The sequence below is a fragment of the Arvicola amphibius genome, chromosome 3 (genome assembly GCF_903992535.2).
Source record: "Arvicola amphibius chromosome 3, mArvAmp1.2, whole genome shotgun sequence".
NCBI classification, from domain to species: Eukaryota; Metazoa; Chordata; class Mammalia; order Rodentia; family Cricetidae; genus Arvicola; species Arvicola amphibius.
In genome coordinates, this window is record NC_052049.1 from 23,501,839 (window position 1) to 23,522,241 (window position 20,403).

The 20,403-nt window shown below is 40.2% G+C and overlaps 2 protein-coding genes across 2 annotated transcripts; one reads left to right on the top strand and one right to left on the bottom strand.

Moving 5' to 3' along the window:
- Positions 1-277: 277 nt before the first annotated feature.
- Positions 278-7,881, bottom strand: Rad1 (RAD1 checkpoint DNA exonuclease). The gene is made up of 6 exons (XM_038322596.2): positions 7,670-7,881; positions 7,102-7,361; positions 5,484-5,592; positions 3,911-4,169; positions 1,131-1,229; positions 278-626 (listed from the first exon to the last, which is right to left on the bottom strand). The coding sequence occupies exons 2-6, from the start codon at positions 7,297-7,299 to the stop codon at positions 449-451; spliced, it is 843 nt and encodes a 280-aa protein (XP_038178524.1). The 5' UTR covers positions 7,300-7,361; positions 7,670-7,881; the 3' UTR covers positions 278-448.
- A 108-nt stretch (positions 7,882-7,989) lies between these two features.
- On the top strand, positions 7,990-16,403 carry Brix1 (biogenesis of ribosomes BRX1). Its single transcript, XM_038324127.2, has 10 exons — positions 7,990-8,178; positions 9,937-10,048; positions 11,674-11,717; positions 13,301-13,371; positions 13,663-13,712; positions 13,815-13,888; positions 13,998-14,048; positions 14,188-14,289; positions 15,631-15,759; positions 15,971-16,403. Exons 1-10 carry the CDS (start codon positions 8,020-8,022, stop codon positions 16,238-16,240), a joined length of 1,062 nt encoding a protein of 353 aa, XP_038180055.1. The 5' UTR covers positions 7,990-8,019; the 3' UTR covers positions 16,241-16,403.
- The last annotated feature ends 4,000 nt before the right edge of the window (positions 16,404-20,403 follow it).

The following is a 20,403-nucleotide window of genomic DNA, read 5'->3' on the forward strand; positions in this document are numbered from 1 at the left end:
GTATAAATTCTAAAGACAGTCGTAGAGAGGGGAATGCTGGAGAGATGGCTCAGAGGTTAAGAGCATTTGTTGCTCTTGTAGAGGACTGGGGTTTGGTTCTCAGAACCCACATGGTGGCTCATAACCATATTTTACTCCAATTCTAAGGCCTTTTTCTGAACTATGTAGGCACTAGCCACATAAGCAGTGCATATACATCCACAGTAGGCAAAAACACACATACACATAAATAAATAAAAAAAGATATTCTCAGGGGCAGTACAATAAGTGAGATTAGTTTATGGCTATATAAAATATTTATTCACAAAATAAAAATATTTACAAAATGGAACCTTGATCTTGTTTTCTCCATGAGTCTCTGCAGACAATCCACTATGAAATCATGAAGATTATGCGGTCAGAGTGACAAGACAACTATAAATACACACAAATATTCCCAATGCATTATTCAAGACTCAGGAACGTCTTCATCAGGGCAGCAGTAATATTCCACAAAACATATCTGCCCATCTTCATTTCTAATCATGTACTGCAGTGAGAGGAATCCTCGATTATCTGTCCGAATAGATACTTTACAGGATAGAGCTAATGCCTTCGTAGAGGGTTTCAGTAAAGCAAGTTTGTATCTGCAGGAGAGCAAATGAAAAGCTGTTATTTGGATCCACTAAATGCAATGCACACAACACCAAGTATAGTTAGCTAGGAACTATTTAGCAGCAGATAATTGCCAATGCGTTGGTCTTTTCTCTCGCTTTATCTACTTGTGATTACAACCCAACATACCTGGGAAATCCAGAGCCCATCTATTTTTTTTTTAATGTGATGCATTTTCTAACATATTAAAAATTACCTGTTTTGGTTTTATATGGGAATTCTGTACTTCATCTTTATCAACAATGCAGACTTTATATTAAGAACTGACCTGTTGCTGGGCCATGGTGGCACACTCCTTTAATCCCAACTCTCGGAAGGGAGGCATTTGGATCTCTGAGTTCGAGGCCAGCCTGGTCTACAGAGTGAGTTCCAGGACAGCCAGGACTGTTACACAGAGAAACCCTGTCTCAACAAACCAAACCAAACCAAACCAAACCAAACCAAACCAAACCAAAACAAAACAAAAAATAACTGACCTGTTGACCTGGGTCTTATTACAGTGAAATGCTTCCACCAAGTCAGAATCTTTGGGATAGTCAAGGTGAGAGCTTCCAGCATTTCCAAAAGTAGATAACCTAGAGTTGAAAGCAAGCAAATCAATCATTTATAGGTTTGAAAATAAGCAATATTAAGACTCATGCTGCCTTAAATGACATATTCAAAAACTGGCTATAGGAAGTGGGGAGATGGTTCAGTGGGCAAGCACATTTGCAGTGAAAGCCTCGGGTAACTGAGTTCAAATCCTCAGAACTCACATAATGGCCAGATATGACTGTATATCTATAACCCTATCACTAGGGGGCGAAGACTGAAGGATTCTCAGAACCCAGTAGGCAGCTGCTTAGCCAAAATGAGGAGCTATGATTCAAGGCAATAAGGTGAGAGCAGTAGAGGAGAATCCCGATGTCCTTTTCTGGCCTTATACGTGCACATAAGGGCACAGGCATCTGTATACTCATGTAAATTCACCACATACACATAGACCACACACAAGTGTGTGTATACTTACATATATGTGTATGTATATTTATAAATATAAAAAATGTGTTCATAAATATAAATATGTAAAACAATAAAAAAAACCTTGGTTACTTGGGTGGTACCACATAAAAGGCCCATGCTGGCCTACAGCTGCCTGTATACTTCATATTGGTCTTGTACTAAATTCTCCTGCTTCCACCTCCAAATGCTGAGACTACTGGCACACACAGCTAAAATACACAAACCAGGCACCATAATGGACTTTTCACAGGATGCCGTAGAAAGTATCCAGTAACAAAATACTAAAATATTTTTACTTCTGGGTGGTGGTTGCGCACACCTTTAATCTCAGCACTCAGAAAGCAGAGGCAGGCAGATCTCTGTAAATTCAAGGCCAGCCTGGTCTACAGAGTGAGTTCCAGGAGAGGTGCCAAAGCTACACAGAGAAACCCTGTCTCAAAAAACCAAAACAAACAAACAACATATAATAATTTGACTTTCTACTTTTATTCGCGTGTGTCCGGGTCTGTGCATGTGAATCCAGGTGCTCTAAGAGATCATCCTGGAGCTGGAGTTACAGGCAGTTGTGAGCTGGCTGACGTGGTGCTCAGAATCAAACCTGGGCCCTCTGAAAGAGCAGTATATGCTCTTAATTGCCTGAACCATCTCTCCAGCCTAGAAACAGCTCTGAAGAAATCTCAAGAGTACATGCTATATACTCTGTACAGCTGTATAATCAGAGTTAATGTTCCTCATCCTTAAATCCAGATCTATATCTAAATATATACAGGTAGATATACATCTGAATGTATCTCAGAGAACTGTGTGTAATGGAAGACCTCATTTAAACCACTGTAAGCCTGGGGCCTGTTCTTAGCTTTTCATGCTGAGCCATTTACGTGCATTCTGCTGTGAAGTTACGCTTTACTCTGACAGCGTTTCTGTGTTAGACTGATCTTCCCTACTGGACCGCTGGCAAATGTACACAATCTGAGTTCAATGTCAAGAACACCTGAGCATTTGCCATGGGAGGAATATGTTGACATGTACAGGGATCAGACCTGGGAGATCTTCCCAAGCTCTGTGTCACTCCCTTATTCCCAGTCAGTCTGACTTCTGTTTTCTAATACAGCTTCTCTCTCAATATCCTGCAGTTATGATGGCCCTCAATCTAAATGTCCAGTCTAGGCTCATTTCCTGAGCACTGTGTCCACACACCTAACCATTCCCCGGTGCCATAGGAATTTCAAATTTTAACATATCAAGGAAAAGAATTCACTACCATTTCCACACACCAAATGTTTTCTTATTCTGGAAATGAAGATCAGGAACTATCTAGTTACTTCTACTGAGAGCTGATTTGGGAAAGGAGCCGCTGATGTTTGTTTAAATAATTGGGGTGCCATTATTTTCCATTTTGGTGAACCTTTTGACATAACATGAGCAAAAGTTTTCTCTGGCTAATATCACGAGAAAGAGCATGCTGCAATTGTCCCTAAGTAAAAAACAAACAAAACCCCCAAAATGACAACTTATATTTTCTTATTTCATTTCTTCAAAATTGTTAAGTTCTACAAAATTCTAGTCCTGAAACACAGAAATTTTGCTGGCACAAATGTCAGAACAGTTTTAACACTATTCTTGCTGAAAATGCCTGGACTTATAAGGCTCACCTTGACCAATCCTCTAAGTACTCAAGTACTGTTTCCCAAGAACTTATGAGCATTATCTTGGTACTTAAGGGCTTGCAATTTTGTTCTCTGCTGATTCACACTTTTTCCTCTACCTTAATTTTAAGATGTGTTATTTTAAAAGTCTTTAAGATTTGTACATTAGATCAATAGCTACTAAGTTTAAAAAAAAGTCAAACTATCAACAATATGTACTTCCTTTTGTATCTCTTGAACTAACCTACATGGAAAAAAATATATACACCATGTAATAAACTAGGCTGTTTAAATGTTTTCACCCAACTTTCCTCTTGATGTAACCTCATCTATATCATGGAACACAACAATGAAAATACCAGTGGTTTGTAGATTACGAGAATGGGCTTCTCGTCACCAAACCAACAGTGCCCGACTATAAAATATTTAGTAGATTCTTCTTATGTCTTAAATTTCCTAGCTCGGAGTTGTAAAATTACTAAGTAATCAAATGCTCCTGAAAGTTCTGAGAATTTTAGGAGGGGTAAAGAATTCCTGCAACTCAAGCAAACGCTGGGTGTAGACTGATCCACTGCCAGGCCACATTAAGGATAACTGCACTCACGTACCTGAAATAGGGCCTGTCAGGAGATACGGTGATCTCTAGAACATCACTTGTCATGTCCAACTCAGAAAACGCTTCCCGCAGCCCCTCTGACTGCAGGATAATTTTATTTATAACATTGGTGCTACAGAAATCAAAATCCAGAGTGTCTTCAGGCTCCTGGGTGTTAATTTTGCAGACTGTTACCACTCCTCCTTCTTCTAGAAATAGCATCAAAGGGTGACCATAACCTTGGTAACACATCCGAAGTGCAGTTGAAGTCCCTGCAATGACAGAAGTCACACGGGGCTCAGCTCTGTGGCTCTGGGTTTAGCTTTCCCTCCAAATGACACACATACTGCCTCAAGAATAATTTATTCTGCTAAGCTTCTAGAATGCATGTCTCTTCTTAAAGGATCCCAATTCCTGTAACTGCAAGGACACAAGAGCAAGTTTAGCTTGCTTATTAAATGAATTTTCCACTTAAAATGGAAACATGCCTCAGAAAAATGCCTGCTCATCTACAATGCCTCCTACTGAGATAGAGCATTATTTTAAATCAAATTGGTAGTAATAGAGGGTAGCCATTGGTGATGTTATTTAACACCTCAAATCCCTACAGACGAGGGATATAAAACATTCTGGCTCCTTTCTCCTGGTTAGAGGGCCAGTGAGGGATTTGGGAAAGCACATAGTCTTAGGAAAAACCAGCGGGGGAACTGAATTAGAAAATGCATAGTTAAAAACATGTTTGCTGTAGTATGTTAGTATGTGGATAATGGCTGTAAATGTGGTTGCTTGAATTCCATGGCATGCCTGTGGATGTCACTCAAAAATTTTGGGGAGTTGGTGTTCCTAAAGGACCTGGGAATCAAACCCAGGTTTTGTCAGGCTTGCTGGGTAAGAACTTTTACTCACTAACCATCTCACTTGCTCAAAAGGTGTAGTTAGACTCAGCTACAGACTGTTCCTCAGACCCATTATCCCAGTATTGAAGGCACAGGCAAGAGATCATAGCAGGCTCCAGGCCAGCCAGGGTCCATAATATTGCAGAGTACACCGTAATCCCAGGGCTTGGCAGTTGAGGCAGAAGTATCTTAAGTTTAAGAGCAACCTGAGCTATTCTCAAGTCCCTGTCTACAAAACAAAAATTAACAGTGGAGCTGCCAGTGCAAAGCCATGGTTTTAGAACCATACCTAAACGTTCCCCAGCTTACAGTCAAGCTACTTTCCTATGAAATAAAATCATTTCTTGGATTCTTGTAATCTTATGACCACGGCAACTGAATTTTTTTAATCTCTAAAAATAATTACCTAAAAATATGTTTTGAAGAAACTTTTTGAGGAAGCAGACATAATTTATAAAAGTCTTAATTTTAGCCAACATTTTAAACATGGTCAACTGGGAGTCTGGAAAATTTGTAAGTTAGAGAAATATGTAATTAAAACAAATTTCACAATGTTAAAGATATAATTTATGACTGTTTAAAGTCTTGATTTTAAACTTAGAATCTTAGAGCCTTCTGAGATGATTTTGTCAACCAGACAGAATCTAGACTCACCTAGGAAACAAACAATAATAAAATAATAAAGTTTACCTGGAGTAGGACTTGATCCAAAAATAGATAAACAGTCTAAAAGGATAGTTAAGTTAATTCGGAAAGTAACAGATTCTTCCTGAATGATAAATTCTTGAAACACTTCAGCCTGCAAAAAGTGAACATGAAAGTGGGGTTATCGTAAACAATGAAAATTCACACGCAATATTTCATTTTACACTTAAAAATTAATAATACTGTGCCAACTCCATGAGAATAATTACTCATTCCCCACTAAGATATGGCAAATTGTCAACCATTACCCACTAGAATACCACTCAATGGTTTAATCGTTGGGTCCCATTTAGAAGCTCCTGCAGTGGGGGGTAGGGGGAATATGATGAAAATGTGTGAGTTCAAAAGGGATGCTGGAGAGGAGATAGCTTAGCAGTTAAGAACACCAGCTACTCTTCCAGAGGATCCAGGTCGATTCCCAACGTCCACATGGTGGCTCACAACCATCTGTAGCCATTTCCAGGGGATCCAACACCCTCTTCTGGAAGGTACCAGGTACATACCTTTTGCAGACATTCATGCACGCAAAACACTTATACACAAAAATTAAAAAAAAAATTAACTAAAAAGCAACAAAAGAGACCACTCCCCCCACAAGCAATGGTCCTTCATCTTCATTTCTGGATATAAACTTATTACCCACTTCCTTTGCTCCTTCCTTGTGCCGATCAGTTCAGGCTAAAGTAACCTGAAAATAGGGCAATTTAATAATGCATGAATAATAGTTTCTAATTACTTTTTTAAAAAATTAGTTTCATGTGCACTGGTGTTTTGTCTGTGTGAGGATGTCAGATGACCTGGAACTATAGTTACAAACAGTTGTGAGCTGCCACGTGGGTACTGGGAATTGAACCAGGGACTTCTGGAAGAGCAGCCAGAGCTCTTGATGCTGAGCCCCTCCAACTTCTTTTGAAGACAGAAACCATGTTTTATTTATTCCTCCATTTGTGAGGTCATACTATACACATGTTCCAAAATATGAATTGAATGTTGAGCTCCGATCTGAACCATACAAAGGATAAGATTAAAGCTATAATAGATTATAGCTACGGGTGATGGTGCAGGGCTTTAATCCCAGTACTTCAATGCAAAGTAGAGGCAGGTGGATCTTCTAGCCCTGGAGTTCAGTGTGGTCTACAAAGCAAGTTCCAGGTAATGGGTTTTATGTTAGAACCTGTTTCAGTTCAAAAAAATAAAATAAAAATAAATGCTATTACAGTCAATAAGATGAAAAACTAAACTGTGCAGGCCAAGAATGACAATGTAAAGAATAAACAAACATTCTGAGTTTTCATCAGGAGACTGCTGAAATTAAATCTGTTGCAGCTGCCATTTAATGTAAATCAGGAACGGTATATGTGCCTATTTTTGTGAGGACTTTTAAAAGCTGTAAACGATGAGAAGAGTGCCTCACAGTTTAACCTTAATAAACTATCACTAGGAATCATTATCTGTGTGAGACACGATGGGAAAAGTATTTGTTGGCAGGAAAGGAAAAAAAAAATCAAGTAATGACATTTTAGTCTCTAACTTGAATTTTTTAGAAGTCCTTCAAAGTTCAATAACTAGGCGAATGCTACAACGGGCCTCCGCTCCCCCATACCTGAATGAAGGCATTGGCTTGCACACACTTTGCATTTTCCACGGTAACTTTGAGTCCATTTTTAGTAGCAAAACACGCGGCGTGATCTTTGAAATGAATGGCTTTCAAGACCGTGGAGAGATTCCTAACGTTGTCGAGGCTGGCCACTAAGCAGTACTGTTCGTCCTCGTCCGGAACGCGCTGGGTTAGGAGAGGCATGGATGGTCCACCGCACGGGTGGCTTGGAGAGAGGGATGCTCCTCTTCCAAACCTCCGAAAACCTGAGAGACGGACAACAGAACTGCCATCAGTGCTGATGGGGCTGGCGACCTCAATCCGAAATCGGCTGTCGAGAGAGAGCCCCGCTTCTTGCCACTGTACGGTCTTCAACTTTTGGGGAAATTCTATCTCCCTGTCTCAAAACTACGGTTTCCTCGTCTTCTAGGGGAAAAGAAGCGATTCACAGGGCAGCTGTAACTGGCGCGGTTTCCACGGGGTAAAAAGGTTACGCAGCCCGCTTAGGGTTTATTAGGCAGCACCGAGCGCCGCCAACCCGGCCAGTCGCGGCCCCGACAGTCACCCCGCTCACCAGCCCGCTCGCCGCACAAGGGGCGCCCCGGGCACAGGCGCCTGCCTCCGAGGTGACGTCCGACGCCTCAAGGCCCTCTCCAGCCCCGTCCCAGGAAGGACAGACACCCTGAGCGTCCCGAAGCGAGAGAGCCTAGTACACAATTCCCGCCGCTCTTCCGCCCCACCGCCTCGCGGGCCACCGTCACCACCGAGCCGCCGCCGGCCTAGATAGTCTACCGCGAGACCGGAAGAGGACTCCTTCTGGCTGGATGACTAACCCAGAACCTAGTGTGTGCTACCATAGAGACCGGAAGGAGGCGCGAGCGGCAGAACCGGAAGTACGGCGGGCCACTAACGCGGCGAGGCAAGATGTCGGCGACCAAGAGGAAGCGGCGTGGAGACTTAGAGGTTCAGGCAAAGAAGCCGAAAAGGAGTCGGAAAGATACCGGGAAGCCAGCTAGGCAGGCGGCTGTGACAAATGAGGTGGAACAGGAAGACAGAGATCGCATCCCAGGTCCCGTTTGCAAGGTAAAAGGCCCAGCTCCGGGGCTGTGCATGTGGCGTAAGTTTCGTGACTCGCTTATCGGCTACCAACGTGACTGCAGCCAAAGCTTTCCTGGATCACGAGTTAGGGATCCCCGTGACTGGACTGGACAATGTATGTTAAAATTTTGTGCAGGTGGCCTCCTTGAGTCAGCTGCCCGTAGAGCCCATAGCCAGGGAGGCCATTTAACTGGGCTTTTATTTTATTTTTTATTTCTAATACTGTGTTTTCACTCTTCTCCCCACGCCCCAGCCTTCTCAGGGTAGTGTTTTTCCTTGGATATTGTTGACGTCGTTGTTTGTTTTATTTTTCATTTGTTCTTTTCTCTTTTGGGTGTATCTACCCCATTCCTTCCATTCCCTGCCATGTTGACCGGTATCAGGCAGGATACCGAAGTTTGTTTGTTTGTTTCCCTCCCTCCCTCCCTCCCTCCCTCCCTCCCTCCCTCCTTTCTTTCTTTCTTTCTTTCTTTCTTTCTTTCTTTCTTTCTTTCTTTCTTTCTTTCTTTCTTTCTTTCTTTTTGGTTTTTCGAGACAGGGTTTCTCTGTAGCTTTGGAGCCTGCCCTGGAACTAGCTCTTGTAGACCAGACTGGTCTTGAACTCACAGCGATCCGCCTGCCTCTGCCTCCCTAGTGCTGGGATTGAAGCGTGTGCCACCACCTCCCGGCCCGAAGTTTCTTTGCCAAGCCTTTAAAGTTATGTCTTGTTTGGTTGGATCTTAGGGATAATAAAATACTATACTAGACTAGACCTTGAGTTTTCTCTGTGTTCAGCGGTTCACCCTCTGCCAAGGTGAGCCTCCCTGGCCTTGGCATCTCAGAGATGATGGACAAGACTTCTTCCGGAAGTACTGACGTTTCCAAGGAAAGAGGGCTTCATAGAAAGTTACATGCTTCTTCAAAAGGCGAGCAGAGTTAATTTTCACTCAGCTGAAAACCCCTTAAGGAAGATGTGTTAAAGGAGGAAAAGATCTTGCCTGTGACCTGTTAATATCTGTCCTCTGTGCAGAGTGTATTACTGTAGCTTTTAGGTAAAAAGGAAATGTGACAGGTGAGTGTAAATTATAGCCCAGATTTAATTAACAGTTAAATCTTGCCCTCTTGTCTGAAAGGATGAAAGGTACTTTCAAGAAAAATAAGCTGGACTTTTAGGTTTTCAATACATGTTAGTGCTCCCCCTTCTTTAGGAACTGACAGAACCATGTGGGAATCCTTCGTCAGAGTCACTCTATGATACATTCATTGAATTCATGAGATACAGGTTACTTTTAGGATAGTGAGGAAACACGAAGGACTTAGCCTCTGAGCTGGATTTCAAAGAAAGTGTTTAATTTCTCTCTCTCTCTCTCTCTCTCTTTCTCCCTCTCTCTCCCTCTCTCATATATATATATATATCATCTATATAGTGTATTATTAGGTCTGGAAAGACTTCTTATATTTCTGTGCATAGTTAAACTGGGAATGAGCATAGGGGACTATAAATGCAGAGAATAAAAATTTTTTTAAATGAAAAAGTACTAAGAAGGAATTGTTACAGTAGTAAGGGGTGGCTGGAAAGTGTCTTCATTTTAGACAGTTCACTGTGTTTGCAGGATAGCTGTAAATTCCTAGGTTCAAGTGGTCCTGTTTCATCCTCACTAGCTGGGGCTAATGGAGGTATACCACCATGCCTGGTTCTAATAACTCTCGTGAAAACACATCAGATAAGTTCAGCACAAGATATTAAAGTTTTCTTTTCTTTAGGGCAAATGGAAAAATAAGGAGAGGATCCTCATCTTTTCTTCCAGAGGAATAAATTTCAGAACAAGACACTTAATGCAAGACTTGAGAATGTTGATGCCTCATTCTAAAGCAGGTACTTCAGTATCGTGTACTTTGAGCTCGTATGCACACATTTGCAGAATTGACATCGTTACATATTTCCTTGTTTGCTCAGCCTTGTCTGGTAAAAAACCATAGTACAAGGCTTTGGGGTATAGCTCAGTCAGTGAAGTTTAATTCCCAGAACTGCCGTAAAGGACCCATGTCACCATTGTAACTCCAGCGCTGAGAAGATGGAGGTAGGTGAATATCTGGGGCTTGCGGGCAAGCCAGCCTGGCCTAGTTGGCAAGTTCTAGGACCCTGTCTCAAAAAACAAGGTGAGACGCCCTGAAGCCAGACAGGATGGACAGGACACACACATTTCTAAAGCTCATTTTCTCAAGTGCCATAGTTTTTAAAGAAATTTAACATTTTGTAATAAATTATTGATAAAATTCACTTTTTTTTTACTTTCTTAAATATGTATCTTAATATAAAAACATTTTCTAAAAGTCCAAGGATTCATTACAGTGGCTTCTAAGATCAGAAGGTGGGTAAGGTACTCGTAAGGACTGGCATTTATTGCTTTCTGAATTTAAAAAGAATTACTTATTTTTTATTTTTATTTTTTGAGACAGGGTCTCACTAGCCTTGGCTAGCCTGGAGGTCAGTATGTAGACCAGGCTGACCTGGAACTCATAAAGATCCCCCTCCTTGTCCGGTGTTGGGACTGAAGTATGTGCTGTGCCACCAGGCATGACTTACCAGTGAAAACTGTTTGCCCTGAGATTAGACCTCTGCACTGCTGTGGGTGGCTGTGTCCTGAGATGTTCCTGTATTGTATTTTACATAATGATTGCTTCTCAAGCTGGCGTCGCTTGTACTGTCTTCCATCCCTGAAACTAATTTAAAATTTTCACTGATGTGTTTCATTCCTGTGGTTATCCAAAGCCAATTTTAAAATTGGTTTATTTGATTGGAAATTATATTTTCATTAGTTAAAATTGTAAGTATTGGCCAGGTGTTGTGGCACAAATCTGTAGTCCCAGCTTTTAGGAGGCAGAATCACCCTGATCTCTTGAGTTCAAGGCCAGCTTGGTCTGCACAGCTTGTTTCTTTAGTTTCAGGAGCTTGAGCAGAGTGGTGTTTGCCTGTCATTTCAGTGATAGGGAGATGGAGGCAGGAGGATCAGGAATTGAGGGTCATCCTGCATTATTTGAGGCTAGTCTGGACTATATGAGACCCTATCTAAAAAACATAAAATAGTTTCAATTTTGAGCCAGGCCAGGCGACACAGACCTGTAATTCCAGCTACTTGGAATCTGGGGTCAGAAAATTGAAAGTTGAAGGCCTGCTTGAGCAAATTGCTAAGACCCTGTCTAAAAATGAAAGTAATAGGAGGGCTGGATAGAGTAAAAAGTTAAAAACAAAACAAAACTATAGCCCAGTGGTGCCTCGCCCTGGGTTCTGTTCCCCAGAACTTGAATATGCAAGGATGCACTGCATAATTGGCCCACTACTTGCTTAGTTTATGTTTACAAAGAATGAAGAGGTTGAATGGTTTTGGGTCTAAACAGTCTTGAAAATCTTTATTGTAAAAATAATTACTTAAATAGTATATGTAGTCAAAGTAGTCTTCAAATCCATAATTTAATTGCTTTCTCTTTTTCTTTTTATAGATACTAAAATGGACCGTAAAGATAAATTATTTGTGATAAATGAGGTAATTTTATAATTAATTACAAATATTTTATCAATGAAAAGATAACTAATTTAACAAAGGTTATTTAATAACTTGTAAAAATCATTTTGTGAATAATTCAAATTTTATTTTCACTAATCTTCCACTTATTTTTATTACATGATAGAATATGTGAAACTTAGAATAGATACATGTAAGAATTATCAACGTATATAGTTTCAAAAAAGTGACTTTATAGAAAACTTATATAAAGTACTTTATCAATATTAAATATGCAGGAAAATTTTCTTGCAGTATTACAGACTAATAATAGTTAGAATTTCAAAGAATTGTTAAAGATGCTAATTTTGTTTTTCAAAGTGAAATTTTCTAAACAGTTTTAAGATAATTCTCTGGCTGTTGAAAGGCTTTTATTTGTTAGTTTGGCACAAAATGTTGCTGTAACATGACACTACTGTGTGAGCTGTGGCAGCATTGTTGTTGACCAGAACTAGAATAATCCCGTTTGTTGGGAGCTTTCCTTCCAGTGTGGGAGACAGGACACACATGATCTACAATTTCAGGTGAAAGTGCGAGAAAGAAAGTAGTGTGTGTATTTTTCATTGCTGAGGCTAGACTAGGAAAGCCTTTCTGAAGGGGAGTTGTCAACTTACTATTCCAGGCTTAAAAAGGAAATTGGCAGAAGAACATTTCGGTAGAGAAGGCAAAAACAAACTCAGAAAGTGGTTTAAAACATAAAACCAGCCACAAAAGATAGATAACAAAAATTTAAAAAAGAAAGAAAGAAAGAAAAATGTACTTAAATTTCTTAAGTTGGCAGGTTTCACATCTTGGGTAGCTTGAGATTACTAACCATAGGAGTTTATTCTTGTGATGCTTTTGTGATTTAAAATGGGCAGGGTTGGGAGGCAAGCAGATCTCTGTGAGTTCAAGGCCAGCCTGGTCTACAAGAGCTAGGTCTAGGACAGGCTCCAAAGCTACAGAGAAACCCTGTCTCAAAAAACAAAAAAAGAGATGTTGATTAAATCACCCTGAAGGAGGTTTTGCTTCTTACCGAACCCTTAATTCTTGAACAAAAGCCTATGTAAATAAATTTTTAAATTTTATAAAATTAAAGCTCAAAAGTTGATGCTTAAAATAAAGGGTATCTTTGTTTTGTTAGGATTATATTTTGAGGTAGAGGTTAGTTATTGCATCTCTTATGCCTGGTGCCTTATTTTTAGTCATTGTTTATGCAGGGACTGTAATTAGAGGACATCTTCAATACAGCAAGGACACCAGTTACTCTAAGATACTGGGCTGGCTGGGCTTGTAATTCAACACTTGGGGTGGGGGCAGAGTATCAGGAGAAAGCCAGCCTGGGCTGCATGGTACCCTGCCAGTAAAAAAAATAAAAACATTATACCGTAGACTAGAGAGTTGAGAGGGATGCATACAATATCAGGTTTACCTTAAGTAGAATACCAGAAAGAAAATAAAATTCTGTGAGTGAATATAGGCAGGTTTTTTAGTGGCCATGCTTAAATCTTTTTGGAGAAATCTGGTTATTGCAGCAAATTACTTCTTAATAATATCTGTTGCTTTTTTTCTTTCTATTTTTTTAGGTCTGTGAAATGAAAAACTGCAATAAATGCATCTACTTTGAAGCTAAGAAAAAGCAGGATCTCTATATGTGGTAAGAGAATATGACAGTAGAATTGAGTCGGGCTGTTGGAATGGGTTTATTGCTTATCCATCTTACACAAGATCAACCATTTATGTGAAAGGGAGGGATAGAGTATACTTGTTTGATTGCAGAATATTTGAAGCCCCTAAAAAACATTTAACATGAATATTAGAGACATGGGCATTTTATGTTATAGATGTCCTGTCTCTGCCATACACGTGCTTTTTATATAATCTGCCCGTAGTGAACACTCCCTGCACTGTGCATCCCAATCCTCTGAAAAGCTTTCTTGTATTTCAGGCTTTCAAATTCACCTCATGGGCCATCTGCAAAATTCTTAGTTCAGAATAGTAAGTCTGACTTAACTTTTTTTTTTTTTAATGAAAAGCTTAGAAATTTGGGGGGATAACTGTGTCAAAGGACTTAACTGTGTTTTCATTACAACTCTTTAGTTCACACTCTGGCTGAACTGAAGATGACTGGAAACTGCTTGAAAGGTTCTCGCCCCCTTTTGTCTTTTGACCCTGTAAGTTTCTCATTCACTATAAATTCTATTTAGTTATTATAAAACAAAAAAAGGTCTTTTAAGAAGGTACTCTTGATTTCAAATAATGTATTTATATTTTTATTTGCAGGCTTTTGATGAATTTCCACATTATGCTTTGTTAAAAGAACTCTTAATTCAGGTACATAACTTTCCTAAAAAGTATTTGTAGGAATGGATAATAGATGAATGTCTTCCTCTGAACTTGCTTGTTGACTTAGACGTCAGAGCATATAGTGTGTTGGGATGGAAAACTAAGAGGCTTCTTTCTTTCCTCCAAGATCTTTAGTACGCCACGGTATCATCCCAGGAGTCAGCCATTTGTGGACCATGTGTTTACGTTCACCATTCTGGATAACAGGATATGGTTTCGGAACTTCCAGGTTAGCCTTGCTTTACTTTTTATGTGCTTAAATATATTGGGATATATAGCGTTACTGACCATGCAAACGTATGCTCTTTTTTTTAAATAGCTCCTTTTCCCTTCAGATATTTGTGACGAATGATTGTCTGCTGTCACACACCTGAAATCATCTCCGTCTACTTCTTTTTATGGTTTTCAGTTGATGTGACATATAACATTTGTAACAAGCCACAATACTCATTTAGAAAAGAAAGTAGATGGGAAATCTGTGGGCTGAGTGGCTTCCGGCCTTTCCGGAATCCTGTAAAGGACAGTTTGTTGTTTCTCTGCTGCAGTGTTAGAGTGCAGCAGGGAGACGGGTAGGATGCTGTAAGACTTCGAAAAACATAATTGCTATAGTAACAGCTTAGGTGAGTCATTGCATGATTCATCAGGAGAAGTAGGGATGCTGGAAATCTCTATCAGGAATTTGGCAATGCAAATGTGCAGAAAAATGGTGAAGAGTTGATCTAGCAGGTGATGGATGTAGGGCTCCTGTCTGCATGTTTTATAGAAGATGCTTTACAGTATCAGTTAAATTTGACTTCAGAGAGTAGATCTATTAAGATTGTTAATGTCGGCCAAATCCCTGTGACTTCAAGGCCAACTTGTTCAACATAGTGAGTTCTAGGACGGCCAGGGCTATGTAAAGAGATCCTGTCTCAACAGACAACCAAAAAGAAAGATAATATTTGTGAGACTCAAGATATGAAACAAATTCAGATATCTCAACTTACAAAACCACTGAGAGGTAAAGTTCTTGGTATGTGAGCATGAAGACTTGAAGCATAAGTGGCACGTATATCATCCTAGCTCTGGGGAAGTAGAGACAGGTAGATCACTGGGGCTTGTGGACTGGCCAGCCTTACTTAATATGCAAGTTCCAGGTCCAGTGAAGCAATCTTAAGAAGTGGGGCTGCTGAGATGGCTCAGCTGGTAAGTGCTTGCCACTAAGCCTGGCAACCTAAGTTTGTTCTGGGACACAGTGGTGGGAGAGAACTGAGTCCTGTAAGAAGTATTATGATTTGCCACTCGCCAGGTTCTTACCATACCTCATTTCCAAGATTGTCTCTCGTGGTCTTGTGCTTCGGTTTTTGTTTGTTTGAGACAGTGTCCCTCTATGTAGCTCTGGCAGGCCTGGAACTCAGTATGTAAAGGAGGCATAGATCCACCTGCCTCTGTCTCAGCCCAGCAGTGCTGATTAAAAGTGTGTCGTGCTTGGTTTATTAATTCTTAGAGCACACTCATGATGGCAGCTTGGGTAGTTTACCTTTTGTCAATATTGTGCTCAAACCAGAGGACTGTTTCTTTTTTATTGAAGATTATAGAAGAAGATGCTGCTATGGTGGAAATAGGACCTCGCTTTGTCTTAAATCTTATCAAGATTTTTCAGGGAAGCTTTGGAGGACCAACTTTATATGAAAATCCTCATTACCAGTCTCCAAACATGGTAAGCTGGGTATTTTGATTGTTTTTTTTTCTCTCTGTGTGGGGCAGATAGTTTTATTTTTGTCTGCAACTTTTGTAATTAGTGTTTTGCCACTTATATGACTGAATTTGTTTTATTATGCATGCAATTTACTACTTTAAAAAAATGATTCTGGGTGAAGGTATATAAGTGGAGGCTTTATTAAAAACCATCTACTCTTTGTTGTGTCTAGCATCGGCGTATCATAAGGTCCATCACAGCTGCAAAGTACAGAGAGAAACAACAAGTCAAAGATGTTCAGAAACTGAGGAAGAAAGAACCAAAGACTATTGTTCCACATGATCCCACTGCAGATGTTTTTGTTATACCAGCAGAGGAGAAACCAGTAGAAATACAGTGGGTGAAGCCGGAGCCTAAAGTAGATCTGACAGCAAGAAAGAGACGGATTTACAAAAGGCATCGGAAACTGCAGCAAAAGATGAACAGAGGGAATGCAAAATGAATCAGTGGATAACTGCCTTCTCTAGTTACTGTATATTTATTTTGTATTCCACTTGTAAATACTTGTAGTATCAGAAACTAGCTATGTCTAATTAGGGTGCCTTTTAAAAAAAATTCTTAAAGTCCTGTTGGTCCTTTTCTAAATAAAGCATCTCTAGAATGCACCAGCTACTTTCCATTCTTTTCAGAGCCCATTTAGTGCTATTGGATACTTAGCACACTACAATTTGGTTAGAATTTTAATTTCGTCAACCTGAAATTCAATGTTTATTGTGTCCTGATTACTTATAAAGGTGGGAGGCACTCTGAGAGCAGAGTTTGTGGGTGGCAAAGTGGGGAATGGTCATTTTACTGAGTTTTTACTGCTGAAGTCACTAGTTCGTGACGCCTTGGGAAACTTGACTTCTTATCATTTCTTTAATCTCAACCAAGAGTACATTTAATTCTTAGGTTTTGAAAACCAACCAAGACCTGTCTTATTGATAAATTTCAAATTTATATTAGAAGCAATTACTATGGATTATTTACTTAGACGTAGTAAAAGGAAAAGCAGGACAGGATATAAGAATATTGGAGGATTTTCCTCCTGTGAAAAGACAACTTCAGCTTCTAGAGAGCAGTAGCGGCAGGGAAAGCAGCAACTTGATCCTCCGGTGATCATGGGGATAGGTGACTGGGGGATACACGGATGTTATATATAGTGTTTAACATACATCCATACATATATGTTAGACTTAGATGGCGTGTCAGCTCTTCACTTGACGTGGGGTGTCTCACCACATCTGCAGCCTGTTTACTAACTGAATACTGTTTCTCTTGCTATAATCATATATATATCCATATCATCATTCCTTGTCCCTTCAAAGAGCTTGCTTTGTGTCCTATTATGATGACTGTGGTAAATACTATATAGAAATCTCTGTACAACACTCATGGTTAAAACTGGTCAAAGGTTTTAAACAAGGCTTTCTGATTATTTTTGTAAGGTCTAAAATTGTACCTTGCCAGACATTTGAACATTCATGTTCTTGTGTGACTTACCAATCAGAATGCCAACTGCAAAAGGATTTTGTGTGTGTGGAGGGGGGCTGGACTAATCTTGTTTTGTTTGGTAGGGTTTGTTACATATTTCTAGAAGTTTTATATAGTTATATAATTCTAGACACAATTTCTAGTTTATTATTGATTTTTGTCTGTCCTTTGGTTTTTGTTACTATGATAAACATCCTGACCAAAAGCAACTTGGTTTATCTTAGACTTATCTTAGACTTCAAGGTTCATCACTGAGGGAAAGGAGGATAGAGATTAGGCCCAGAATCTGGAGGCAGGAACTGAAGCAGAGACCCAGTAGGAACACAAGATTACTGGCTTGCTCAGCTTTTTTTTTTTAACTTTAAATTATTTTTGTAAACAATCTTCATTTTACATACCAATCCCAGTTACCTCCTCTGTCCTGCTCCCTCTACCCCTCTCCACCCAATCCCCAATCCACTCCTCAGGGTAAGGCCTCCCATGGGGAGTCCTTAAAGAGGCACATCACTTTGAAGCAAGACCAAGTCATCCTCCTTATATCTAGGCTGAGCTAGGTATCCCTCCTAAGAGAATGGGCTCCAAAAAGCCAGTTCACAGTTTTGTGTTTTTGTTTTTTAACCTACCTCCTGCCTAAGGATGGCACCCCTTACAGGGGTCCTTCCTACATGAATTAGCAATTAAAATACCCCACAGACATGCCCACAGACCCATGTGAAAAAAGTACTTCCACAATTGTGGTTTCCTCCAAAGAGACTCTTGTTTGTCAAGTTGACAAAAACCAGCACAAAGTTAACTGTGTGTATGGGGCCTGGTGAGATGGTTCAGGGTTAAGAGCACTGGTTGCTCTTTCAGAAGACCTGAGTTCTGTTGAGTTCAATTCATGCTTTTAATTATGCTACTTTTCTTGAACTAGTTTAAATGAGACTATTTGAAGTCATTTAAGTGCTGTAAGTGATTCGGGTCAGAAGTTCATCTGAAGTACCGGACTGGCCAGTTTCTCATGGCCGTAGCTGGTTAAATACAAAAGACAAAAGGGGCATTGGTTCTTTGGGCAGTTAAATATCTCAGGAAGAGTTCATTAGAGAATATATTTTATAAGCAAATTACGTATCATTATAAAGTTGCCAGTCTTGAAAGAGGTGAATTATTAACACTTGATGTGGGCATCGCGAGGATTTGGTAGAATTTCCCACTTCACAGTTTCTTATATTTTTTTTCTGTTCATTTTTCCAGCCATAATTCCAAACAACTTGTAGAGGTTTATATTCCTCAAGTTGCATCTCTTTAACCCACAGGTAGCTTATATAAAATCAAAGTATTTAATAAGAGTGCTCTGTGAACAAAAGAAATTACACCTGTCTGTAATCCTAGCTCTTCAGAGGCCGAGACTACAGACTTGTAAATTCAAAACTAATCTGGACTATGCAGTCAGCCCAAACCAACCAACCAAAGAGGACTCACCGAAATAACAACCAGTTTAATCAACTTTACAGTCAATCAGTTGTCACAGGCCAAAATAAGTGGCTTCCCCCCTCAAAGCAGCCAAGTGATTTGCAGTTTACAAACAACCACACATGGCTGAAGGAAGGAAAAAACGTATCTCCCCCACCCAACTCCCCACTCCTAATTGATTCTCAGGAGAAGAAAGGTCTTAGGTTTCTTGCAAACTCAAACTTTTTCAGTCCTATCCATTACTAATTTAACAAACGACTGAAAAAATAGGCAAGTGTTAATTTTGAGTAGTGACTTAGACATCTAATACATAGAAAAAATGAGTTGGGCTTTGTGAATGTGTTGGGGGCAGGACATTAAAGAAGGCACTATCGCCCTGATCTATGTGGTTTCTCGAACCCTGTACAAAAGACATACACAAGGAATATCTTCTGCAGCCATATATTGTTAAATAGAACCCACAGCTACTTCATGTATGTAAATATTCCATCTTAAAGTGAAATTATGAACGCATTTTAATGGGCATTAGATACTATGTTCACATTCAGTTGATTAGGTGCCCAGATTTCTCATCACATAGCTACTCAAATCCACCCAGACCTGCCTGCTGGGTAAATACATCCCATGACTCCATTCTCAACCTAGTCTTGAGAAGGTAGTAGAACACAGAAAGGTAGGATTCAACAGTGATGTATAGTACTCAGGTGTCTCTTAGGTCATACATTTTACCTTTTATTAAATATTTCCATGTAGAGGGACAAAGTTTGGGGAGGAGGGTACTGAAGAAGACAGGTTTGTTTTTTTTTTTTTTTTAATGAAAGATTGGTCTTGAAATCATGACAATCCTGCCTCAGCCTCACAATTACTTTGGTTTACAGGCACGAACCACCATTCCCCAGCCAGCCAACACTGCTTCCAGGGTTTGCAAAGGAAAACACATGAAGGGAGGGGAAAAATGTGTTTTCCCCTCCACAATCAAGGAAAGGTTCTAAGAGAGGAACTTTCTCTAACCTTTCTTATAAGTTCTCTCTCTCTCTCTCTCTCTCTCTCTCTCTCTCTCTCCCCCCCCCTCCCTCCCTCCCTCCCTCCCTCCTTCTCCCTCTCCCTCTCTCTCTCTCTCTCTGAGGCCTTGTTTTAGCAAGTCTGCATATTTAAAACAAGACATTTCACGACACTGATTAACTGATGTTTCCTTCTGACTCATTCGTAGGAAGAGCACTTGCTGTCACGTGGACATTTTGGGTTTAATGTATGTGTAAACGAACTAGTCTAGTGGTGGAGGCCAAGAAGTCCAGTATTTGGGAGGCAGAGGCCGCGCTTGTGGGCACCAAGATGGCCTTGAACTCACAGGGTGGGGTAATTAAAAGCATAGAATTCACTAAATATTCTAAACTGCCACCTGCCTCCTGGGTGGATGCTGGAATTAAAGGTGTGTTCTTCATAATCGGCCCACAGACTGGTTTTTGGTATGCTACCTTAAATTTTGTGAATGTTGCCCTACTGGATGGTGGTGGCCCACTTCTTTAAAGGGAGCCAGAGGCAGGTGGATCTCTGTGAGTTCAAGGCCAGCCTGCTCTACAGAGCGAATTCCAGGGCAGCCAAGGCTGAGCAGAGAAACAAGTTGAAACTTGCCTCTCAAGTTGTTTCAAATACTGATTTTAGCGATCATCTTATTTACTA